Source organism: Cololabis saira, chromosome 12 (assembly GCF_033807715.1).
Source record: "Cololabis saira isolate AMF1-May2022 chromosome 12, fColSai1.1, whole genome shotgun sequence".
Lineage (NCBI taxonomy): Eukaryota > Metazoa > Chordata > Actinopteri > Beloniformes > Belonidae > Cololabis > Cololabis saira.
The window spans coordinates 35,230,937-35,258,390 of NC_084598.1; the positions used below are offsets into that span (position 1 = coordinate 35,230,937).

Genomic DNA, 27,454 nt, shown 5'->3' on the forward strand with positions numbered 1-27,454 from the left:
AACAAGATGTTTTTTTTTCTTCCATTTAGCCTGAGAAGTTGAGAAAATGGAGCACTAACTACTGGAGTACCTCATATACATCAGTTATAAACCTTTTTTTTTTCTTTTTTTTTTTTTCCTACTCTTTATTTTCAAGTACATCTGTTGCCAAAGTCATGAATGTTCTAACATGTCGAAATAGGAATGGAATTTAATAATTAATTATATGGTTGGGCCACTGGTCCCTAGTTTAGTATGTGAACGCGATTTGTTTTTTCTTTTTTTTAAGCCACTTTGTAAAATGACACAATATCTTTTAAAAAAGTCATTGTTTGGAGAAAACCATTGTAAAGAGCACCAGCCTTTGTGCTTGTTTATAACAGCCTGCGTTGAAACAAAAGATTATATACCCCATATCCGATCACATGTATGATCGGCCCCATGTGGTCATTCATAAGATTTCAGGAGTTTTTCGCTGTTTTCGTTTTTTCTTTTTCTGTCTCCACTTTTGCTCTAAAGGATCCTGTTCACACTAAAGAGACTCCTTATATCTCTGTCCTGTGGCTTTTGCACAGACTTTTGTTTTAGTTTTAATATAAATTTCTTTTTGTCAATATAAAATAAAAGACGATTGTAAAAGTTTCGGTTGAGGGTGCATTATTATTTTGTTTGCTGCCTTGCAGTGAATGATTTCTGCACAACAACAAGCCAATAAGTCATGAGTTGAGTGTCTTTTTTTTTTTGTTACCAAAATTTTTGATTAAAACACAGCATTAGTTTCCATTTTTAAGTATTACTGACTGTACTATGATATGATTTTTTTGTATTTTTTTTTAAAGACACTTGGCATCGGCCAAGTTAAATCAGTGGATAAAGTGATACAGAAACCATAACTATTTTAGATTCAGAATCAGGTTTATTGGCCAAGTCAGGTCAAACAAGACAGGAAATTTGACTGTTATTTTCGGTCACTGTACAGTAAATAGACAAATGACAGCTCTTATTAACATATATACATTTTTTTTTTTAATGAAAGGTGCAGCAGTATGAGGTAGACATGGTTATTGAAAGGTGCATTATTACAGCATATGATTGTGGTTATTATTATTATTATTATTATTATTATTATTATTATTATTATTATCATTATTATTATTGCACAGTGATTGATTACTCTGAGACTCTTATGTGTTGTGAGTTCATCAAAGCAACAGCTTGGGGGAAGAAACTGTCTCTGAGTCTGGAGGTTTTGGCGTACATTGTTTCTGACTTGTGTGAGACATACTGTAGATTGTTGCCTACACTTTTATTGTGTAATACCAAAAAAAAGAGCATGAACTTTCAATCTTAACTTTCAGACATTTCCCAAGATGAGCTGAAGGTAACATTTACAGACTTCACCTTCAATTTCCTGAGTGTATTTACCTAAAAACAACCACCAGGTGGAGAAGTACGCACAGCAATCTTCCTGCAGTTGACTCCAAAAGAAGGAGAAACGTATATAAAACAGGAATAAGCTTTATTTACTTTAGGCTTTAAAATGTTGTGTGTCCCGGGGTTTGTGTGAACATAACTGCAATCATTTTCAGATTCAAGGATTAACATTAGATGATAAAACCACCTGTTTGGCTGGAATTTAAAATGATAATATCAACAATTTGTTGTGTTTCTTTAGATTTTTATTTACACCACATTGATAAATTCAGATTTCCTTTAACATTTTATTGTTTAAAATGATTAAGATGTTTTGTTTTTTTATTTATTCAACACAGTATAAAAAAACAGAACAACATACAAATGTAAAAGAGAGATTAGTAATGTGCTAGGCTGCGACAAAAGTCCAAGGGGCTTATATACCTATGTAAAATACAGCAAAAGATTGTACAAAGATTTAAAATATGCAGAATACATGATTGCAGTCTTAAAAACAAAAACAAAGCAAATAAACAGCAGCATGAATATAATACATGGTATCTACATGATTAAAGAAAAAAATAACAAATCTAGAAATATCATTAGGTAATCTGATCAATTAAATGTGTCCTCCTGAGCTTATGTTTAAAATTATTGAATGAAGTAGAAGTAGACAAGATTGCTTTATAGGTGTTCCATAACTGGTATCTGATGGAGAACTGACACAAACCAGGACGGAACTTCGGGAGATTTAAATGATTGGCCTGTCTTGTATTAAAATGGTGCATATTACTGTTGAACTGAAAACAATCTTTACATGGCAAAGAAAATGAAACTGGCAGGAACAATACTTTGAAAATAAAATTGCAGGTTTGATATGTATTTCACTTAAAGATGGGTAAACTATTGAGTTGTTTGAAAAGAGGGGCAGAATGAGCAGACCAATTACTGTGTGTGGCAATCCTGCACAATCTTTTTTGCAACATATGAAGTTTATGAAGATGTGTGTTATAGGTAGCTCCCCAAATAATATTACAGTAAGTGACATATGGACATATCAAGCTATAATAAAGAGTTGGGGGACAATTTTCATTCACCAAACTATGGAATTTGCCAATAATTCCAATAGATTTAGATATTTTTTTACAGACATGGTTGATGTGGTTTTTCCAACTTAAACTTTCATGGATTTCTGACATGTGTGAGACATACTGTAGATTGTTGCCTACACTATTTATTGTGTAATACCAAAAAAAGAGCATTAACTTTCAATCTTAACTTTCAGACATTTCCCAAAATGAGCTGAAGGTAACATTTTACAGAATTCACCTTCAATTTCCTGAATGTATTTACCTAAAACAACCACCAGGTGGAGAAGTACGCACAGCAATCTTCCTGCAGTTGACTCCAAAAGAAGGAGAAACGTATATAAAACAGGAATAGGCTTTATTTACTTTAGGGTTTAAAATGTTGTGTGTCCCGGGGTTTGTGTGAACATAACTGCAATCATTTTCAGATTCAAGGATTAACATTAGATGATAAAACCACCTGTTTGGCTGGAATTTGTTGTTTCTTTAGATTTTTATTTACACCACATTGATAAATTCAGATTTCCTTTAACATTTTAATGCTTAAAATGATTAAGATGTTTTTTTTTTTTTTATTTATTCAGCACAGATTAAAAAAACAGAACAACATACAAATGTAAAAGAGAGATTGTTAATGTGCTAGCCTGAGGCAAAAGCCCAAGGGGCTTATACAGGCCTCTACCTGTAAAATACAGCAAAAGATTGTACAAAGATTTAAAATATGCAGAATACATGATTGCAGTCTAAAAACAAAAACAAAGCAAATAAACAGCAGCATGAATAGAATACGTGGTATCTACATGATTAAAGAAAAAATAACAAATCTAGAAATATCATTAGGTAATCTGATCAATTAAATGTGTCCTGAGTTTATGTTTTAAATGATTGAATGAAGTAGAGGTAGACGAGATTGCTGTATAGGCGTTCCATAACTGTATCTGATGGAGAACTGACACAAACCAGGACGGAACCTCGGGACATTTAAATGATTGGCCTGTCTTGTATTAAAATGGTGCATATTACTGTTGAACTGAAAAAAATCTTTACATGGCAAAGAAAATGAAACTGGCAGGAACAATACTTTGAAAATAAAATTGCAGGTTTGATATGTATTTAACTTAAAGATGGGTAAAATATTGAGTTGTTTGAAAAGAAGGGCAGAATGAGTAGACCAATTACTGTGTGTGGCAATCCTGCAGAATCTTTTTTGCAACATATGAAGTTTATGAAGATGTGTGTTATAGGTAGCTCCCCAAATAATATTACAGTAAGTGAGATATGGACATATCAAGCTATAATAAAGAGTTGGGGGACAATTTTCATTCACCAAACTATGGAATTTGCCAATAATTCCAATAGATTTAGATATTTCTTTACAGACATGGTTGATGTGGTTTTTCCAGCTTAAACTTTCATGGATTTCTGACATGTGTGAGACATACTGTAGATTGTTGCCTACACTTTTATTGTGTAATACCAAAAAAAGAGCATGAACTTTCAATCTTAACTTTCAAACATTTCCCAAGATGAGCTGAAGGTAACATTTACAGACTTCACCTTCAATTTCCTGAATGTATTGACCTAAAATAACCACCAGGTGGAGAAGTAAGCACAGTAATCTTCCTGCAGTTGACTCCAAAAGAAGGAGAAACGTATATAAAACAGGAATAAGCTTTATTTACTTTAGGTTCAAAATGTTGTGTGTCCCGGGGTTTGTGTGAACATAACTGCAATCATTTTCAGATTCAAGGATTAACATCAGATGATAAAACCACCCGTTTGGCTGGAATTTAAAATTATAATAACAATTTGTTGATATTACTATTTACTGAAAAGTACTCTTAAATTAAATACTTACATGATTTGATTTGATTTGAAAATCTTTTATGTCCCCGAAGGGCAATTTGGTTTGCAACAACAGGACAACATACATATCCCACTTCAAACACACAATACAATAAATAAAATAAATATAGTTAATACAGTCATCACAGTAAACAGGTACATTGTTCCCCCTATTAGTCCAGGGGCCAGAGCCCAAACTTTCACTTGTCAGTACCACTCAAGGTGACCAAACTTGCTTATAATTTTTGAAAATATCCACGTCTGTAGATGATATTTTGGTATGATAACCCTTCCTGAGTGGCAGCTGGATCATAGTTATCAGCTCATGAAGTTCAGAAAATTACATTTTAGATGCTGGTGCATATCCTGGTTTAGACTCTTGTACAGGATATCTGTTAATTTTTCACAATATTGTCTTTGGTATCATTTTAAAGGGGACCTTTTAAGCATTCATTCAAGCTAAGATGTGATACATTTCCCGAATCCTTATGGTCCTGTGAGTATTCCAGTTTTTGTATTTTGTGTCTCTGTTGTTTCTAGATGACACGGGGATAAAAGATAGTATATCATTTAGGCAAAAATTGTGTAAAAATGTGTGTTGTTTATAGTTTAAAGAGCTGCAGTGACCTCTATGTTGGTCAGAAAGATTCACATCTTAGCTTGAATGAATGCTTAAAAGGTCACCTTTAAAATGATACGAAGACAATACAAAGACAATATTGTGAAACATTGACAGATATCCTGAACATGAGTCTAAAGGATATGCACCAGCATCTAAAATGTGATTTTCTGAACTTCATGAGCTGATAACTATGATCCAGCTGCCACTCAGGAAGGGTTATCATACCAAAATATCATCTACAGATATGGATCTTTTCAAAAATTATAAGCAAGTTTGGTCACCTTGAGTGGCACTGATATCTGGTCTGAGAGCCCAAAATGTCACTGGTCAGCACCACTCAAGGTGACCAAACTTGCTCATAATTTTTGAAAAGATCTATGTCTGTAGATTATATTTTGGTATGATAACCCGTCCTGAGTGGCAGCTATATCATAGTTATCAGCTCATGAAGTTACCCATCCCCTTCAGAAAATTACATTTTAGATGCTGGTGCATATCCTGGTTTAGACTCATGTACAGAATATCTGTCAATATTTCACAATATTGTCTTTGGTATCATTTTAAAGGGGACCTTTTAAGCATTCATTCAAGCTAATATGTGAATCTGACCAACATAGTTTTCACTGCAGCTCTTTAAACTATAAACAACACACATTTTTACACAATTTTCGCTTAAATGATATATTATCTTTTAGCCCTGTGTCATCTAGGAACAACAGAGACACAAAATACAAAAACTGGAATACTCACAGGACCATAAGGATTCAGGAAATGTATAACATACCCCTACTATATTGTTGTTACAGGTCATTGTGAGCCTTAAACTAGAAGAGCATCATTAGGCTCCTATGAAACTATAAGCCCCTTTCACACAGCCAGTTCGAGGCGGGAACGTTGCGCCTTTAAGCCGCCTCGCTGTTCTGTGTGAAAGTCACGGAGGCGGAATGGGGGGGCCAAGTGGCCCCACCAATAAGCCGGCAGCGGAGGTAGTCATGAGCCCCTTTCACACAGCCAGTTCGAGGCGGGAACGTTGCGCCTTTAAGCCGCCTCGCTGTTCTGTGTGAAAGTCACGGAGGCGGAATGGGGGGGCCAAGTGGCCCCACCAATAAGCCGGCAGCGGAGGTAGTCACAGAGCCGAAACGGGGTCTGTGTGAATGACACAGCCGGCATGCCGGCATGCCACTAGACGCTGACGCTGTCGTCACGCCTCTGATTGCGGAACGCCGGCATGCTGTGTGAATTTACAGACGGGAGCGGCGTTATGCCGGCGTTGTATGGTTCTGTGTGAACCAACAAAGGCGGCGTATTGGCAGGACTTCTTTACACCAATATTGCGGAATCTCTGTGTGAAAGGGGCTACAGAGCCGTCACAGAGACGAAACGGGGTCTGTGTGAATGACACAGCCGGCATGCCGCTGACATGACGGTCGGACTGACGCTGTCGTCACGCCTCTGATTGCGGAACGCCGGCATGCTGTGTGAATTTACAGACGGGAGCGGCGTTATGCCGGCGTTGTATGGTTCTGTGTGAACCAACAAAGGCGGCGTATTGGCAGGACTTCTTTACACCAATATTGCGGAATCTCTGTGTGAAAGGGGCTACAGAGCCGTCACAGAGACGGAACGGGGTCTGTGTGAATGACACAGCCGGCATGCCGCTGACATGACGGTCGGACTGACGCTGTCGTCACGCCTCTGATTGCGGAACGCCGGCATGCTGTGTGAATTTACAGACGGGAGCGGCGTTATGCCGGCGTTGTATGGTTCTGTGTGAACCAACAAAGGCGGCGTATTGGCAGGACTTCTTTACACCAATATTGCGGAATCTAGTGTGAAAGGGGCTTATAACAGCCACTAGGTTAATTTCACAAACTGGCCTTTATCAGGCAAATACACGACATAAAGGACACCACAATGAGATAAGGAACCAGCTTAGTTTTATAAACATTAGAGACACAAAATACAAAAAATACAAAAAAAACAAAATACAAAAACTGAAATACTCACAGGACCATAAGGATTCAGGAAATGTATAATACACCCAATTTAGAATCATCAATTAACCTGAAGGGGCTGGGTAACTTCATGAGCTGATAACTATGATACAGCTGCCACTCAGGAAGGGTTATCTTACCAAAATATCATCTACAGACATGGATCTTTTAAAAAATCATAAGTAAGTTTGGTCACCTTGAGTGGTGCTCAGTACTGGAGTTGAGGGGGGATGAGGGGGGATGGCATCCCCCCTGAAATAAAAACGGTCAAAATCATGCCCCCTTTCCATCCCTTATGTCATTTCATCAATGAATGTGGTTTTACTGCTATTTCAACATTTAGAGTCATCACCAGAAAAATAACACCAGAAAAATAACTTATTTGACAATTTTCACCTGTTTCAAGTAAATTTTCACTTGAAATAAGTAGGAAAATCTGCCAGTAGGATTTATCTTCTTATTACAAGCAAAAAAATCTTGTTCCACTGGCAGATGTTTCTACTTATTTTAAGTGAAAATCTACTTGAAACAGGTGAAAATTGTTGTTTTTCCAGTGATGAGTCTTGTTTTAAGTGTAATTAGATTTGTTTTACTAAAATGGGACATTTTAACTCGAAATAAGACAAATATTCTTGTTAATATTTTGAGTTTTTGCAGTGATTCATTTTACTTATCCTGTGAAGGACAGAGTCATATTGATAAGTTCAGAAAACTGTTTTTTATTTTTGTGTTTTGATGTATTTAATGTAAGCCCAGTGGATATTTAAAGCTTACAGAAGGCTGCATTTAACTGCTGCTATGTCATTCCTGCAGTATTTCTGCAGGTGTTTTGGTCAGTGCTATTATTTGTAATATATTATATTATTTGTAATCAGCACAAATTATCTGTCCCCATATGATAAAATCCACCCCCCCTGATTTTTTTTACAACTGTACTGTATATACTGCTGTACTCTACTGCCCTTACTTTTTAACAACTTGTGCTTTTTATTATTTTACCTCTTTTTTATCATTTTATTTCATTTATTTGTTATTTAAGCATACTCTTAAGTCAGCAACTTGTGCTTTTTATTATTTTACCTTCTTTTCTCATAATTTTGTTTCATTTTATTTGCTATTTACTGTCTAATTATGTCTTGCCGCTTTTAATGTCGATGTAAAGCACTTTGAATCACCTTGTTGAATTGTGCTATACAGGACTGTCTCAGAAAATTTGAATATTGTGATAAAGTCCTTTATTTTCTGTAATGCAAAAATGTCATACATTCAAGATTCAAGATTCAAGATTCTCTTTATTGTCATTGTAACAAGTGCAACGAAAGGTAGGGTGCAGCCCTTCAGTACAACAAAAAACAGTGCAATATTAACAATAAATATATAAAACAATTCTGGATTCATTACAAAATAACTGAAATATTGCAAGCCTTTTATTATTTTAATATTGCTGATCATGGCTTACAGTTTAAGAAAACTCAAATATCCTATCTCAAAAAATTTGAATATTCTGGGAATCTTAATCTTAAACTGTAAACCATAATCAGCAATATTAAAATAATAAAAGGCTTGCAATATTTCAGTTGATTTGTAATGAATCCAGAATGTATGACATTTTTGTTTTTTTAATTGCATTACAGAAAATAAAGAACTTTATCACAATATTCTAATTTTCTTAGACAGTCCTGTATAAATAAACTTGTCTTGTTGCAGCTTGTTGTGCCCGCGCAGGCGTGGCCCTCGTGCGCGTGCCCGCCACCCCTCCCCCGCAGGAACTACAAAGCGCGCTCCCGCGACTTAATTCATTGTATCGGATTTGAGACGAGAGGAGCGATTTAGCTTCGACAAAACCCGAAAGATCCGACTTTGTGACCGCAGACTGAAGGTAAACCACTTCCGTTGGATACACAGTGACTGGAAAAGTGTTTCTTTTGTCACGTTGTTCAGTTTTACAGTCGATACGGTTATTTTTAAAGTAGTTGCTGAGGTTTTAGTGGCCGTGCTGTAATGAAGCTAAAAAGGCTAACGAGGCTAACTCGCCTGTCTCTTCCGCAGTAGCGGCAAAACCTGCTTTTATGGTCAATATAGACTGCTAAAAAGAAAATAACACTTGTTCTGCTCAAGAAACAGTCTTTTTAAACTTGGCAAGACTTAAAATCCCGAATATCAGAGACTGGCTGTAACTAAAAATTAGGTTATTGACCATTTTACGACTTCAGCACCCAATTATTTAACATTTACATTATTTATTTAAGATTTAATTCAACAATTAACACCGTAAAACGGGGAGACTATGTACTTTAACACATGATCCGCATTCAGGGTCATTTTGGTGGCATTAATAATATGACAGCACAGTCTCAACTTGAAATCATAGTATTTTAATTTTGACTGTCATTTAAAACCTTTTTTTTTCTTTTTTATTATAATATGGATCTGTAGTTTGCATACTGTAGGGCTGTGGCCGGGTGTTTGTTGTAGTTAGGGTCCTGGCCACCCACCCATTCTTCCACTGCGGACACACTAGCCATCTGTTGCCTGTGATGACGCCATGTTTCTGCTGACCCACCCAGTGGAGGAAAAACAATGTTCAACACTGGGAGCTTTCACCGGCAACACACCACCTTTTTCACTTTTCTGAATGGCCACATGTATTAAATGGTTCACCACCTAGTACCTTGTGCGTTCTACGAAATTTTACATATTATATTTTTTATGAATACTTATTTTTAATGTGATGGTATTCTCACTGAAATGTCAAGGCATGTTGTAAAATATGGCTTTTTTTTTCCTTCATATTATTTGCCAACGTAGAGAAGTCTCAAAAATGCCTTTTTATTCCATTAAGCTCTTTTTTGTTGCACCTAAGACAGGGGGCAGAGCCGAACATGCTTTATTTCATGTTTTTCTAGATCAGTGGTTCCCAACCTTTTTTCCTTGGAGCCCCCCCTACTTGTGTCTAAGACCAGCCGGGCCCCCCGACCTGTACGTACTGGCACCAATAGAGTAAAGTGATTCGTTAAAAATCTTTAATTGAAAAAAATTAACATTCATTATCTTTTTGTGATACATTTCTCTTTGGATTACCCTGTATACATATGACTTTGTCTTTCTCACCTTCATTTTGTGTCACCAATGTATAAAATACGCACAGAAAATAATTGCAAGGACATAAAATAATTAATGAAAAATGTCTCTTTTAATATGAGAGCAAAAATGTTTAACATTTTTTCCTTTAACAACCTGTCAGAGTAATAGTATGATTAAATGTTTAATAATGATATAATAATAATTACGTTTTTATCCTGCTAAATCACTTAGAAATATATTTTGGTAATTTTAAAATACTACGTGGGTTTATACAGACTTGGATTACAGTATTCCATTAGGTGTGTTATGATTATTTTTTTTTTTTTTTTATTTAACATGCGCTAATATAATTTTTACAACTGCATATCCTCAAAGCAGACAAAGTTTCGCGTCCCCCCCCCCAGGGGGGGCCCGGACCCCAGGTTGGGAGACACTGATCTAGATAATAATGAAATCCTCATCACTGAAGGCAAATTGTGTCAACGGACCAATATCCAAATTTAAACCTTTCATGTTCTAAGATTTTACCTGAATAAAACCATGTTGAATTTTAAATCTTTTTTTTGACAACCTAAATCTTTTCACTTAGAATATTGTATTTTATTAGCCTCTGAATAAACGGTGAGACATGGAATAAACCCCACTGAGAGGATAACACTTTTGCTCTCCTTGAAAATTACTGACTTTGCCCAAAAGCTCATTGCCGGATGCTTGAGCGAGCACTTAGTCTTTTTAAGATAACGCCTTTAGGAGAATTGGAAAATCTTCTTGCCAATGGTTTCTTGAAAAAAAATTTGTTGGTGCAGTATGTGTGATGTATCAAAAGCTGCTGTTGACAAATTTATTTGAACTATACCACTGAGCCGATTTACCTCTGCCTATTATTGACAAACTCTGATCATTGTTCATGAAAGAGTGTTGTCTCTTGATCCCTGTGTATTTGGTTTTCTGTGTTAATCTTAATTGGGTCAATTACTGGACATGTCCAACCAAAAGAAGGCCTTGAAGCACACAAGACAGAGATTGTATTTCCTTGGTGTTCTCCTGGAGGACTACTATCCAAGAATAACCCATTATTTAAATAACCCCTTTTTAGTCCCCAAACGTATTGATAGCCTAAAAGTCAGTTTAGTTTCTGACTAAACGAGAAGCATTAAATGAAACCCCTATCAAGCAATAACCGTTTAAGCAACTACTGCCACTTCATGCCCCATAGCCAAAGGTAACACCTTCTCCGCATAGCTCTAGCATAGTGTAATGTCTTTATTTCAGATTAGATTAAAATCAACACCATGTTGAGGCGATTTGGTTGGTGAACAATTTATTATTCTTCCTTGGGTTCACATTCAGAAGCCTATGACGTTTACTATCTCTCCATAGATCTTCCTGATTACGGTATCGGTTCATTATCTTGCTCTGTACTGAATGAAACATTCAACAGGCTGGTAGGGCGTGAGTTTGAGCTATCTAATAAGGTTAAAGGTGATGGGTTCGTAGCACCAGCGTTCCAAAGTCCCTTTTAGACTTTCAGCAAAGAATTGTGCTGCTATGCGTAATGCCATTTGCAGAGTTCCTCCTCTAAACATTCGGTGTGATTCTGCCCTGTCAACTTTGACTGGTGTTCTCTCTGCACTCAGTCTGCATGTGTGTGCAGTTTTTTTTGTGTGCTGCATGCAAATTTTCCAATGACAGAACTAATTTCGCAAATATCTTGTGCATAATCAAATGCTGGAATCATGGATTTCATTTAAGTGCTCAAAAAAGCTCAAAAAAGCTTCAAGCTTGCATTTCTTATCCAATGATGCATGTGCGACCTGATGTGTTTTAAATAGGGCTGTCAGCGTTAACGCGTTAATCGCGATTAGATTAATGCAATCCATAATGCGTTATTTTTTTTTAATCGCATTTTAATCGCAAACCTTTTTGTCCCTTCTACTCACCCGTAGTCGACTCTTCTGTAATGATCCAGAAGAGGGCGGTAATGCACCGGAAAAAACTGGATGCCAACCGCCAATAAACCTCAAGAAGAAGAAGACTCCTCTGTAGCGCCCGTTTTATAATACATCCATGGTAGCGCCATGTTTGCTGTTTCCTAAAGTAAACTTCCACCACCACCAACTACAAAGAGACGCCAAACTGAACCACAACCCGTGGATAGAAACAGAAAACGTGTGTTTGCCGAGAAGTGGCTGCATGATGTTACGCGGCGACGCGCACCGTACGTTCGCGCTCCCGCGTATCCTACCCCGTAAGCTCTGCGTTGGTGCAACGCGGAACCATAAATCAGCCAGCGTCCGTCACTGCGTGCAGCAGTTTCCTGCGCCAGCAAGACGCTGCTCTGATTATGGCTCAAAGTTTATGAAAACCCCAAATAAAAAATAAATTAGAGAATATTTTATGAAATCAATAAACAATTCCATCATCAAAATTGTAACAAATAAAGGTTTAACATATCTTGCTTTGCATGTAATAAGACTAGGTAATATATTAGTTTCACCTTTTAAGTTGAATTATTGAAATAGATTAACTTTTACACCATATTCTAGTTGAATTATTGAAATAAATTAACTTTTACATCATATTCTAGTTGAATTATTGAAATAAATTAACTTTTACACCATTTTCTAGTTGAATTATTGAAATAAATTAACTTTTACACCATATTCTAGTTGAATTATTGAAATAAATTAACTTTTACACCATTTTCTAGTTGAATTATTGAAATAAATTAACTGTTACACCATATTCTAGTTGAATTATTGAAATAAATTAACTTTTACACCATATTCTAGTTGAATTATTGAAATAAATTAACTTTGTAAAGGACCATATTGAGCCATTCATCTTTATAAGTGAATAAATATCGTTTTGCCTATAACTTATTCCTGCATCCCTCTTTTATCGATCTGGCGAGACGGGTCACCGCGTTTTTGGAGCCCCAAGTCACATATCCAGGGGCTCCTCTGAGCACCAGACCAAAATAATTATGTGCAGCCCTGTCTATATGGCACTTTGTTTAATTTGAAAAACTGTATTTGAAGTAGACAGTGTTTTAAGTTGGTCTACATGGCACTTTTTTGAAAGAAAATACAAAAGGTCAAAAAGGAAATTCTTTCTTTGTGTTCATTTGATTCCCAATTAAGACACAATGGTAAGAAATGATTTACATTATGGGCTTAAAACTGCCTTGAAATGCGAAATAACAGAATTTTAAACATGCAATTCAAAATGCGATTAATCGCGATTAACTTTTGAAATTCTGCGATTAATCGCGATTAAAAAAATTAATCGTTTGACAGCCCTAGTTTTAAATAAACATTGGCTCTTTCACAGGATGGACTAAAGTTGTCCTCGGCAAATCCGCTGTCAGACAGTTGCCTGTCTGTCAAGTTTCTGTCTAAAGCTATACTTATAAAACTTATAACGCAGCACTAACATCTACACAATATAATTTTCCACCCCAATGACTGTGTGGGGGTTTTTCTTGCCAACAGCACACACCGGCCTTAAAATGTCGCTCTAGCCGGTGTGGGGTTTTCTAAGGGACATGTCTGAGTAACCATGTACAGTAAACAATAACTGCTCTATAATGTGTTGACAGCTGTCATACGAGGAGACTGTGCCAAATGAACTGTGCTCATCAAACCCTCGCAGGAGGGTTTTGTATAAGATGAAAATTGATTGCACAGACACACAAGTGGGCTTCAGAAGCTCGTTATGTCTTTGACAGTTCCTCCAAGTTCTTCCAACGGGTTTCTCTTGACAGAGATTTTCCTACATTGTAAAATGCAACGTGGCCATCTCGGCCTTCCCAGAATAGGTTAGTTGCACTATATCACAATCTGCTCATCATGCAAACCAACCCAAACGAATAAGAAAGAAAGGCATGCCTACCTGATGAATGTGTTTTTCAGCACCCTGACTTTGTGGTTCTTTATTTGGAGAGCGTTGAAGCCCATAAATATGTTCTAATGCCGTTTACATGCATGCACGCACATGCCAATTCTCAACATTTCTCTGAATTAACATTACATTCCATCAGTGTTCTTTTTAGACATGGCTAATATTAAAAATCTAATTTGCGAGGAGAAGAATCGTGTCGGGGGATAAGAGTGCAGAGAAGAGATTATCTTATACGGAGGACATGGTACTTAAAATATAGTTAATTTATCCAAAATGAGAGTGCGACACAGCCACAAGATGCCCTTGAAGAGATTCAGAGCCTGAGTGAGGATTATAGTGAGTGAGAGGGGTGGCAGTGATGTTAGGCTAAGGAATATTAATATATTTAATGCATTAAAACTAAGGGTCTAACGGTACACAAAAATCAGGGTTCAGTATTTACCTCAGTTTTTCAGTACAGTATGGAGGGGGGGGGGGTTTAAAAACCTGTGTTCTCAACTGAGTATGGTTGCAATATATTGTTGCGCTCTCTGTCACAATAAATAATCGATAAACTGACAGCAAATATCTATTTTATTACAACACGCATAATGGATTTACGTGGTTGTCACCGCACTATTGTTCATGCACTTCAATTTGTCCAGCTGTTCAGTGTTTACATTTACAAGACTAGGAGGCAGTGAGGCTCTATACAAATGCACTTTCTTTGTACATTGTATGAAGTTTTGGCATTGAATAAATGCATAACTACAGACATTTTCCTTTTTATGGGTATTTTTTCTTTTTCAGTCACATATCATTGATGAAATTTCTTACAATGTATCGTGATATTATCGTTATTGTGGGCCACATATCGCCACAGTATTGAACCGTGAGTTACCCGTATCGTCCCACCCCTAGTTGCACCCCTAGTCCTTATAAAAACACCAAAGGCGTTAGTTATAGCTCCAGCCCGATCTGAATTAACGGCAAAAGCTTGTTTTAAATACCAAAGGTAGCTGCGTTTATGCGGTGCTGGTTTCTTACCTTGCAGCATCCGCGATATTTACGTGGTGTTGTTTCAAATGCGTTATGGGGTTAGACCGGTTATAAGGAACATGCCCGATTGCTGTTGAACAATGTTGCACACTGCTCTCGTCTTATCTACTTGTTAGCTACTGTTAAACATTGTATTCGGATCGGTACATCTGCACCGTGCCGACTGCCCTGTACCGAAACAGTTCGGTATGAATACCGTTACACCCCTAATTAAAACCCAAGTTTAGGCTTCCCCGTTCAAAAAATGTATATCTTTTATAAGACAACCAGACCCCATTAAAGCTTGAGTTATGGTTCTGCGTCAAAACGACGCCGTGCCTACAGCGTGTGGTACGCGTCGACGCAGACCACACGCCGTCACTGACGTGCACCTCCCGAAAATTGTAACTACGTGTCGAGGCGACGCAGACTGAGAGGGCTGTGATTGGTTCACTTGGAAGCAACGCATTTCCGGTTTGAAGCAGTGGTGAACTTTCAGCGCTCTTTTCTTTGTGTATGTGTGATTATTATTGTTTTTGTTTTTTTGCACAATACTTATCCTTATCTCTTTGATTCACTGTGACCGGAAAAAGTCGGATAAACCATTCAGGAAAAGATCGCGAATTAGCGGTCACGGTGGGGACTGCACCGCGGCGAAATAAGTGACGGAGAAGTCCGAAGGGTTCACGACGGCGTGTGCTCTAAGTTGGGTTGACGCAGAACCATAATTCAGGCTTAACAGACTAGATGCTATAATACTGTATGAGACAGCTTTTTGTCATGATGCCAGTAGAGGAAGATGAAAAACAATGCAGAGGGGGTAGGCTACAGCACTTGCACCCGTTTCAAAATGACAAATAGAAAACTGAGATTTTCATAAATCTGGGTGAGCTTTCTGTGAGAGTGTTTGACAACCGTAATACATTTTGGATGAATAAAAAAAAATTGTGACAGCTACCGGGTTGGCAATTGGGTAACTCCCAGGAGAAAGCCAAGAAGCAGACCCAAAGGTGGTTATATTTCTGACCAGGGAACACCTTGGTGCTCCCCTGGAAGAGTTGGAGGATGTGGTTTGGGGGCTCTCAATGTCTTGCCTTTGGTCTCATGTCTGCCAGCACACACAGACAGGATGAGGATTTGCACTTGTAGCCAGGTCTCAATTATCTACATCTGACCTGGTCTCAGTCGCTACCGTCTCTCAACCTACTTGAATGACCTAACTCGTCTTTCACGTTACTAGATACCGGTTACCAGTTGAAGACAGTTTGGACATCAACTATAATTTCAGGTCATCCACATGCTCTAGTTAAGTGTTACATCATTCCCAAAGCCTGACAAATGAGCATGTTTAATTTTAGTATGGAACTCAAATCTGTGCTGGCCAGGTATTAACAGCTGATGGTGATGTGGAATTGATTTAAAAAAAAGTCATTTGCTGTTTTGTTGAAGCCAAATAGATAAAGCTCAGTGTTTTGTTAAGATATTGATGAAGAACAGTTCTGCCTTACTAATCCAGATATTTTTTTATTTGAGGAACTGTAATCAACCACTTTCAGTAACATAATCAGCCAATTTGAAAGATAACAAGCTGCTGTTTGCATGCTCTGCCAGCTATTCGCAATTATGTTTTTACTACTGGATCAGTTCAATTAAAAACGGTCCATACTTTTTTTTTTTTTTTAATAACTTAGATTGGAGCCTCCTCCAAACATGAATGCAGTGTTTAGATCTAAAGAGAGGTGACACTGCTATTTTTGGTTAAATAGATTTTTCTTTTTAATCGATATTTTACCACTGTTATGGTTGAATGCCAGGTATTTCATACCACTACCATTTAATCCAGCACAATTTTAGCATGTTTGTCAGCTTAATATCAAGTTTCCAAACAAACAAAATTACACTGTTACTGTACTGTAGTACAAATATGAGACTGAAAATACTATGGATAAGTCCTGTCGTAGACACCTAGGTGGCATTTGTTTAAAATCAGGACATACAGATCCATTTACCCACTGGTCACATTATCCAATGTTGACCATACAGCAGCCTTTAGGCTACAGCTGTCCCCATTTCTGTCTTTTCATCCTCAAGTCATAGAAGAACCAGTCTGATCCTTTTTGACACCGCTGTCCTACTTAGGAGTATTCATGTACCATTTATAGGCTGCTTGTAGCACCTCGTACTGCCATGTTACATTTCAGTGTCGGAAGGTAAAAGGGCTGTGGGCAGGGGAAAAAAACAACTCAGATTTAACCTGAAGAAAATTATCTTTAGCCACTTGATATTGTGTGCTTGCTTTTTATTATAATTAGTGGGTATGTGGGCCAATGCTTTTTTTTTTTTTCCCCCTCTGTGGGAATGTGCTGCTAGAGGAAGTGTCCAAACTTCCTGTGGTACAGAAAAAGGCTGACTTTTCATAACAGATGCGCCAAATGTGATGCCAGAAGCCGAAGGAAATAAGGCAGAATCTACTTGCATCACATCTGTAAATTCTAGACGCATACAAGAAATGTGTTGACTCCGTGTGCTGCATTGATGAGATGGGGGGGAGAAATGGTACGATTTAAGGCCATATGATATTCTGCTGCTAGTTGCAAAGCTGTGATGGCAGAAAAAGATGCTTCATTACGGCATCAGAAATGCGACATGTCAAACCAGAATATCAAGTGCAAATTCCTGGAAAGAAAAAATGATCGGAAGTTTCAGGGAGTATGCCCTCGACCTCACGTGACCGACACCACTGCAGCTAACAGATAATTGTCGTCTGACAATCCCACCATGACGGATAATAAGCTTTTGTGTGCATGGTGATTTAAAGTAATTGTCACAGATGTTCACAACAATCAACAGCTGTATTGATACATCTTGTATGGGAGGAAATGGTCACTTTCCTACTTTACATTTGATCACACTGTTGGTGCAACAGCTTGGTTGTCTTTCTGGTCCATTAACCATTTCATATGAATAAAATGTAAATGTGCACAACAGTGTTTTTACTTGCTTCCTGTGTTTGCAGTATTCTCTTATTTCTCAAACTAGAGTAATCTTAGCTGCTTTGAGGTTAAGATATGTGCTTTGACTTCCTTTGACTGATGAGCTGTCTGATGTGCCCGATGGGTCTTTTTTTTACTGTAATGAATTACTGGAACCTCAGCTAAATGTGACTTCCTTGTAGGTATCATTTTTCTTGCAATGTACTGTCTGTGTGTCATGTAATAGTGTGGAAGTACATGTAGAAATATTTTAGTGATTGAATGTGCATGAATACAAAAAAGACTCAAGAGAAATCTCAAGGATTGCCAAATGTGCTTCTATAAAGTATTTGCATCAGAAGTATCATTGATTTTTTTTTTTTTTTTTTTTTCTCCAACCATTGTAGCGTAAAGGTGATAGAAATGCTTTCCAAAATGTGGTTTAATGTGTTAACTTTTGCAAGGTGCATGTGCAACGCCATAACTGTCACTCAGCACTCTTGTGTTAATGCTAGGGGTGTAACGATACACTAATCTCACGATACGGTACGATACACGATATTGAGGTCACGATAACGATACGATATTATAGCAGTATTTTTTTTTTTTAACAACCTTGAATGAGGAACATATGACTGGAAAAAATGTATTTTATTTGAAAGACACAAAATACAAAACAATACTGTGCGTTTGCCCTACTGTTACAGTTTGTAATGCTTTATAACTGTTTAAGTTTTAAAGAGAAAGCCAGGCCAACCATTTTCCACAAACTGAACTAAAAGTAAATGTCAGGTTTGCATTATGCATCTTCAGTTTCATACAAGTAAAAATATTTTGCCACAAACTGAATAGTTTTTCATGTATGATTTGACTTTTTTCTTTTCCAGAAATGTAACAACTAAAATTAAATAAATAAAGGTAAATAAATACATACAATTTTACATCATAAAAAAGATTGATTCATGCTCACCAGAGGAGATTTATTTTTGTTAAGAAGGTTATTTTGGTAATTCAGGGTTCATTATTTTATAAATATTCTTTTATATTCTGATATAAATCAGGGACTATAATTACAGTAGTCAGTTTATCTGTAGTGATTAGTCTGTTTTAGATTGGGCGGAGTGATACGCCACAGTACGGCACTAGCTGCGGTGTTGATGTTCTAAAATCCTACACTGTTGAGGGACATTAAAGTACACTCGAACTCGGAAGAAGTTGCCCCCGTGTTTATCCTACTAAAAAGGTTTAATTTAATAAGGTAAGGCTTAACTCTACACCAGCCTTACATAAAGGTACAGAGCTGAAAAACCTGCAAGAGTCCCGTGATCGGGACCGCAAAACGGTACTAGTTTCTTCTGAGAGGAGTAAGATTTTTGTCCGCGGGTCGAGGCGCGGTCGGATGCGCGTTACTGTCAACACAATAGATTAATAACCCAATATCGCGATACAGTTTGTCAGCTCCACGACACGTTTCGTGACGTTTTTGTATCGCGAAATGTTGTGGCACGATATATTGTTACACCCCTAGTTAATGCTTAAACTGATCTCTGTTGATGTAAAACTTGCTTGTGTGTTTCCTTTTTTTATTATTATTCACTGCTTTTGCTCTTTTTCTTGTGACTCCTTGATTGTAATCTGGAATTCCTCTCGCTCATTTTCCAGCAGGGATGGCAGCCATCCGCAAGAAGCTGGTGATAGTGGGGGATGGAGCTTGTGGAAAGACATGTCTCCTGATTGTCTTCAGCAAGGATCAGTTCCCTGAGGTTTACGTCCCCACCGTGTTCGAGAACTACGTTGCTGACATAGAGGTGGATGGTAAACAGGTGAGGCATCGTCTGCTACGAATAAACTAGTGATTCTCTTGGGGCAGTTTCAGTTTCAGGGCTATAAAGCCTCCTGAATGAGAGACTAGTTTAGTTTATCTTCAACGATCAAATTATTTGATTTTTTTTTTTTTTTTTTTTAAAGATGGTGGGATTTCTTTTTTCTTTTTAAATAACTGGTTTGGTTATTGTAAAAGCGTGCTTCAACATAATTTTGTTCGTAACACCATCCAGTTCCGTTTTCCCCATTTCTCCTCCCATCGCAGCAGCAATCTGCTACACCTGGCCTTTTTCTAAAGGTTGCCTATGTTGAGTTTTCTCACAAAGTTTTTTTTTTTTAGAACTCTTATTTAAAATGGTGTTGGGTTCCTCTGCTCATGAAATTAATTGAATGTATTTTCATAACCCCCTGTGTGTGTCTTGCGGCTGTGTGTAGAAGATGCTATAAAAGCTCCTCTAATATTCAGGTCCTTGATGCGTTATGTGCCCTTCAGCGCAGCTTCACTCATCAGCCACCAATTCACCACGTCTTGACCTCATTCTGGGTTAATGGGATTCTTGGACGTTGAGCCTTTTATTGGCTGGTTGATTTCCAACCCTGCTGCTGAGGAGGTCACAAGCTACTAGGTCACTTTGTCTGGTTTCCCTGCGCTGTTTAGCTTTGCAGCCTGAGCAGAGCATTTTACAGAACTTATATTTTGTAATAATTAGAAGTAGGGCTGGGGATCGATTCAAATGTCAAGAATCGATTCCGATTCTTAAGATTCAGAATCGATTATCAAGATTCGATTCCGATATTGATTTGGGTTAGTGTTATTAAAACTGTTTTTTGAGCTGTTGCATGAATTATATGACTGTAGTTATGCAAAATATTAATACTAGTATTATATTGAGATTAAACAGCAAGTATTGGCAGCTAACGATGCTGTAAGGACCAATCAGCTCCCAGAATGCTGATAGAACTGCTTTCAGAAACATCATGTGGGTCAGAATTACCAAACAGATCCAGGGCAGCAAACAGAGGACGAAAGAAATCGGTTTTATTTTTTCCCACATTCCGTTTTTATTTGTTCCATTTTCGGTCTATTTTGGTTTTTAATTTTTGAGCATTTGGTTTTTAGCATTTTTTGCAAATGTAACCCCAAGACAGTATATAAAGTAATGAAATATAGACAATTTATGCAATTATAACCTAACAGTTTAATGTTTTCATACCTTTAAACATATTTAAAGGCAAAAACATGGCACCAGTTATTCTCGTGTCCAACAAAACATTCCTTTTTTGGGGATAAACAAAAAAATAACCAAAAGTTGTAATGTAATGATGGAAAAAAAAATACATAAATAAATAAAAGAAAAAAAAAAAGATCTTTAGACATATTAATCGAATTTTAGGAATTAATATGAGAATCGATTTAGAATCGGAAAATCGATTTTTATTTTTTTTCAACACAGGCCTAATTAGAAGCATAAAATGACGTGCTTGAGTTTTGAATAGAAATAAAGACAAACATCAGTGTTCTGTCTATATAAGGTTATGTTGGAGTATCTTCTCCCACATTTCTCGATTTTAAGTGTATTCTTTTCCTTGTGTGTCAGGTGGAGCTGGCTCTTTGGGACACGGCCGGTCAGGAGGACTATGACAGGCTGAGGCCTCTTTCCTATCCAGACACTGATGTCATTCTCATGTGTTTCTCCATAGACAGCCCTGACAGCTTGGGTGAGTACAGACCGCACATGCAGGAGTTCAGGCATTACATAAAACCTGCTCTGGCTGTCCTTTCCTCTACACTTTCCCATGTTTTATCTTTTTCCGTTCTGTTGTGCCCCTTAAGACTTCTTTTTTCTCATTTACAATCTGAAGATTGTAAACGGTGGTTAACTTATGGATGTGGCATTAGATAAAATGTTGAAATCAAATAATGCAACATCCAGATGAGAAATAACTGGGCCTTAATGATGTGTAGTTTTAATATAAATTTGTTCAGGTTGCTTTTTTCTTAATCCACATGATCACAAATAGAAATAAGGAACTTCACTTTTTGCTGCTGTTTTTCCTTGAGGAATAAGAAGCAGCCACTATCTCATAGTATGAGTAGACAAAGTCCATCACATTGGAAAATATGCAAATATGAACTTGGTAGTTGTCTTTTAGTTCTGGTGGTTTGACATGGCTTTATTCTTTACACTTTTATGTATTATCTGTTAAGTTAAATACTCACAGATGTATGTTATAGCAAACTAAGATCTGAATGCATATGGAAAACTAAAATAGACCCAATAAAATCATTATCACTGTCCAAAGAGTATTGATCTATTCCTTTCTCCTTGGTCTCGTAATGACAGAAAACATTCCGGAGAAGTGGACACCTGAGGTCAAACACTTCTGTCCAAACGTCCCCATCATCCTGGTAGGAAACAAGAAAGATCTCCGTAACGACGAGCACACACGCCGAGAGCTGGCCAAGATGAAGCAGGTAGCCGACGTCGTCTTTTATTTGGATTGAATTGTTTTTGTGAACGTCATGTAGGGCTGGGCGATATGGACCAAAAGTCCTATCTTGATATTTTCTAGCTGAATGGCGATACTCGATATATATCGATATTTTTTCTGTGCCATAATTGGGGTTTTCCCCAAAGCATTATAGCATAGCATCTCTGTTAGCTTCATTTTTTTCTGAGGCAAACCCTTAAAAAAAACAGTCAGTTTTAATACAAAGCCTCGTGCCAAATGTCACACAGGTATATTTATTAACAGAGGTCTGCACAATATAAAAATGTATAAAACAAATGAAATAAAAATAAACTGCCTGCATATATAGAATAAAAATGTTTCTTGAATAAAATAAAAGAAATATCCCTTTCCTGCATAACAATTAAATGAAAATACACTGCAATTAATACAATGTAGACAGTAACAGGCAGACTTTTCCACTGAGGTTGACAGTTGTGCAAATAACAAAACATTTGTGCAAATCTCAAATAAAACATTCAAGTCAATTTGTCACAAAATAAGCTATATCAAAATCATTAAAAAAAAAAAATTTAATAATTGATATAAACGATATTGTCTCGTACCATATCGCGTTTTAAAATATATCGATATATATTAAAATCTCGATATATCGCCCAGCCCTACATTCAATTGTTTTTGTGAACGTCATGTTGGGGAAAGGTTGAAGGTCCAGTGAATGTTTGACTGAATCCCTCCTCCTCCTCTCCATCCGTACAGGAGCCAGTAAAGTCGGAGGAGGGACGGGACATGGCCGGGCGCATCGCGGCTTTCGGTTACATGGAGTGCTCCGCCAAGACGAAGGACGGCGTGCGGGAGGTGTTTGAAATGGCCACCAGGGCGGCGCTGCAGGCCCGCCGCGGAAAGAAGAGCAATAAATGTGTACTGCTGTAAAGAAGCAGGCATATTTGGACTGTTTTTACCCCCTGGGCTCTTACGCCAGGGGATAGTGCTCGGGAGGGATTTACTAGAAGGGGGGAGGGGAGGAAAAAGAGTGCAGTAAATGAATACGCTGTAACCTGGCTGTTTTTGACGGACTCCATTTACCCTGGGACTGGGGTTGACGAAGCTTTGATGGAGGGAAATGGACGAGGGAGGAGGGGGAATCATCATAAATGATTACCGCTGTAAACCATCGGGCCCTTTACCTGCGGGTCTACCATCAGGGCGGGAGATTTACACCAGCTACCAGTCAAGCGTCGGTGCATTTAGTCTTTTCAACAAGCCACTTACACTGATTAATATTATTAGATTCTTTATTCAAACCTGACAAGTTGACCGTCGGTAAGGAGAGGTTTATATCTTTCCTAGGTGGGTGAACTGACTGCACAGTGACCATGTGGGATATTTATCCCCGGTTTTCATTCCTGGAGTCGGGGACTTCGATTGTACGGCTGATGGGACGGAGGAAGTGCAGCGCGGGGCTAATGTGCGCCTCTTCGTTTTACGCTCCCATCCTGCCTGTTAACATGCAGTTGACACCAGAACGACCTCAGAAGAAGACAAACTTCCACTGATCTGTATTCCTCAGAACTGATTTTAAATGGTTGTGATTTGTAGTTAACATCGTGACCAGGAGCATTTTAACACCCTGTTCTTAATCGAGCCGTCACATGCTGTAGGGGCTCAGGCCTTATTTGTTTTATCGGAGGTTACGTGTCTGCACGAACAACTCGGTGACGTTTTTGTGTCTCACTAGCTAATCCTTTACTGAGACACCCAACAACAAACGCATCAGCCTCTAGTCTTAAGATAATCTTCTACTGTCCTGGTATTAGGTGCTGTAGTCGTCTGCACCTTAAATTGGAAAAAAAAAAAAACGTTCCTCCTTTTCTGCTTTTTAGATTAAATTTGCTGATCTGATTAAAAGTGGAAGGCAGATGGCTATCTCTTCCTGCCTCAAAATGTAGGCATCTTACCACGGCGTCGGTGTGGAGCTCCTCACCGTGACAGCTACGCACACGCTGCTCTCCGCTGCAGCTGGTTTGTCTTCTCTGACGTGATCCGCCATCATTTGCATGTTAACAGGCATTCAATCAGTGGAAGTGGCAGATGAATCAGTCCCCCAGGATGACGACGGTAACTTCCTGGCCTGTATATTACCGCCGGAGCAGCTCCCATCCCTTCCTGTTCCACTTAGCTGACTCCCGGTCGTCATCTTCTTCCCCTGGCTGTAGACCAGGATGAAAAACAAGGAGAGGAAAGTATTGTTTACATGCGCACCACTGATTTCTTTCGGGAGGGGGTGTAAATGACTATGAATATTGATTTTTAGGCATGTATAAAGGTTGAACATGCAGTAATGACCTGTAGTTCATTTTTAATGGAAAAGAAAAAGGTGCCTGAGGTTTACCACGGTGTCATTTACATGTCTGATTTATACCAGTAAACTGTTGGTACTCGCCAACTGTTAAACAAGTACTTGAGACAAACAAAAAAAAACATGTAAAATTATCTTTTTGTCCAGAGTAATGTGCATGGAAATGCCAGAAATGTCAAGTTTGCTGGCTGGATGGATTTTGTTCAGGTGATCCTTGTGGCTGTGGAGAGTAGATTAACTACCTGCTGTTGTTTTGGGGTTAATTTTTTTTTTTATTTTTCTTTTCTTTTTTCTTTCTGAAAACAAACGTAAGCATGGCCAGTTGTTTTTGGAGTTAATCAGCCACCAGCTTTTCCTGGCTTTTCCATGTAGAGCCGGCAGATTTGGGCTCTCGGCAGCGTTGTTCTTCTTCCTGGTCTACGAGGTGGAGCCAATTCCAGAAATTAATGTTTTTGTACTTTTTCTTTTTTTTTTCTTTTTTTCACAGCTTTTAAAAATATAAGTCAAACATGTCTATCAGTATTTAAAAAAAAAAAAAAAAAAGAGGTGGAAGTCTAGGGAATTACACATGTTCTTGCTTTAGTTTTTTTGTTTTGTTTTGCGCTTTACCTGGATTTTTCTGATGATTTACACTTGGTTGTAATGACCCGTCAATCCCTGCCAAATGCTGTTATTGGGCAGTCAGGAGAAGGGCTGGCCTCTCGGCTGCCTGTCTGGAGCATCCCGAGGACCACCAGTGCTGGCTTTGTTTCCTCTTGTTTGTTTTGCACACAAACTTGGCTGAAAAGACTAAAGTTAAAAAAAAAAAAAGACTCATTTCCTAATGTACAAATCATTTTTATGCCTAGTTTTTACTGTAATTTTAAATCTTTTCTTTTTTCTTTGATCCCGAAGCAGTGACGATAACAAAGGAACAGGAAAACCACGCTGTATGCAAAGTCTGTAAATATAAAAATGTGGGTTTGTTCATACTAGACTATACACACGCACATGACTGGAAACTGTATTTGTAAACTAGCTTTGGTTTGTGTAATAAATTACTTTCTATAACACCCAGCTCCTGCTCACTGTGGTTTTGGGGATTGGAAACGCTGTTCGCTCCTGTTCTCTTTTGATCCATTCACCCAGAACAGGAGTGTAGTGTTATGATGCACATGCAACATGATACTGTGGGTTACCGAGACTTGACTAAGAGTTCAAGGGACTCAGTCACTCAAGGATGGTTACAAGGGGAGAGCAAAATAGTTTGAAAGTAGTCTCAAAAGAACATTTAAATTGTTTTTTTTTTTAATAGTAAAAACGGATGCATGTCCCTTTTACTAAAACAAAGCTGTTTGGTCAAACCATGAGAATTTACTGCTGGGGTGATTGTGCACAAACCAAAATGGAATTTAAAAAAAACATGTTGAAGTTCAATACATTATCTGTTCAATGGTCCAGAAGTTCCAAAATATCTCCACTGGCTCATTGTTTGGTATTAAAGCAGAGTTTTTGTGCTTTCAGTGGAAATGACCCGAGAATAACCATAGATCGATATTAATCAGACGTGCCTCACAAGCAAATGCTGAGCAGCTGCTGTCAAGTGCATGGATCGTCAGTTAAGATGTTGAGTTGTGCAGTCAAACATAGTGCAAGAAAAGGGAAATTAAATTTTTTTTGTGTGTTATGAGATAGATAGATTTTATTATAGTACCCTTTGGTAAATTTGGTTCACAGTGATTGCCTCCTCATACAATCTAAAACCATACACTCAACAACACAGGATAATATAAAGTGACAACAGTGCTTTGGCTAAAAGAACAAAGAACAAGAAGGACGGCCCCAAGATAAGAATCAAGATAAGTTAAAACATCAGTAGATAAAAACACTAAAATATTAAAACCAAGCAAAAGGATAAATGTGCCTTTTCATAAAAACAAGATAAAGGAAACGATACAAAACATAAATACAAAGTTATGTTGCAGTTCCCTCACTTATTAATGGCACTGATGGCTGCTGGTACAAAGCTGTTTTTGTAGCGTTTAGTTTTACAAGCAGGTACCATGAACCTCCTGCCTGATGGAGCAGCTGAAACTCACATTTAAGAGGGTGGAAGTTGTCTTTTAAAATAGAGCCAGCTATCCTCTGTAACTGATTAGAAAACAGGGATTCTGGCTGAAGCTGAGACTCACCAATCAGCTTGCTCGACCATTTCACGATTTGGTTTAAACAGTTTTTGTTTTTAAGGGACACATTTCCAAACCATGAAGCAAGACAGAAAGATAGAACTGATTCTATAAAAGCACGATAAAACAAGATCAGCATGGTCCTGGAAATGTTAAAAGTAGACAGTTTTCTCAAACAAAACAGGTGCTGGCGTCCCTTTTTGTCAGAGGCGATTCTAGGGTCTGTTGGGGCCCTAGGCAAAAATTTCTAGGGGGCCCCTCAAACCAGCGTTCATCACCGTTATGTTATAATAAACTGACACCAACGAAAACTTTATGAAATTTATATTTATTTACACTGCTAATTTACACACACAACACTGTGTAGTTTTTTTTTTTTTTTGACACTGCGTACAGGTGGATGGCCGTGATCATGGGAATGACAACATGGGGCCCCTTAAGGGAGGTTTCTTACTGGCTACTGAGATGTCATTGATAATTGCCTTATGTTTGTTTAAGGAGGAGGATGTGGTCATTGCGGTTACCACATTTTGAGATCTGTAAAAACAGCCTTCAATACTTTTTTAGTCCTCAAAACCCCTGATAGGAAACACTTTTGTAATAAAAGTAATTATTAAAAAAAAACAAAAAAAAAGTTTTTTTTTTTTTTGGGCCTCATGGGCCCCCCAACAACTCGGGGCCCCAAGCAGTTGCCTGCCTTGCCTGTTCACAAGCTGC

General features: G+C 37.8%; 1 protein-coding gene across 2 annotated transcripts; it reads left to right on the forward strand.

Moving 5' to 3' along the window:
• Window positions 1–8,721: 8,721 nt before the first annotated feature.
• On the forward strand, window positions 8,722–25,629 carry rhoab (ras homolog gene family, member Ab). 2 transcript variants are annotated; one of them, XM_061736702.1, is made up of 5 exons: window positions 8,722–8,820; window positions 19,580–19,740; window positions 21,340–21,460; window positions 22,087–22,217; window positions 22,973–25,629. In XM_061736702.1, exons 2-5 carry the CDS (start codon window positions 19,585–19,587, stop codon window positions 23,144–23,146), a joined length of 582 nt encoding a protein of 193 aa, XP_061592686.1. In that variant the 5' UTR covers window positions 8,722–8,820; window positions 19,580–19,584; the 3' UTR covers window positions 23,147–25,629. The 2 variants fall into 2 exon arrangements, with proteins under 2 accessions (XP_061592686.1, XP_061592687.1); XM_061736703.1 differs by having other exon boundaries at window positions 8,726–8,820; window positions 19,583–19,740.
• The last annotated feature ends 1,825 nt before the right edge of the window (window positions 25,630–27,454 follow it).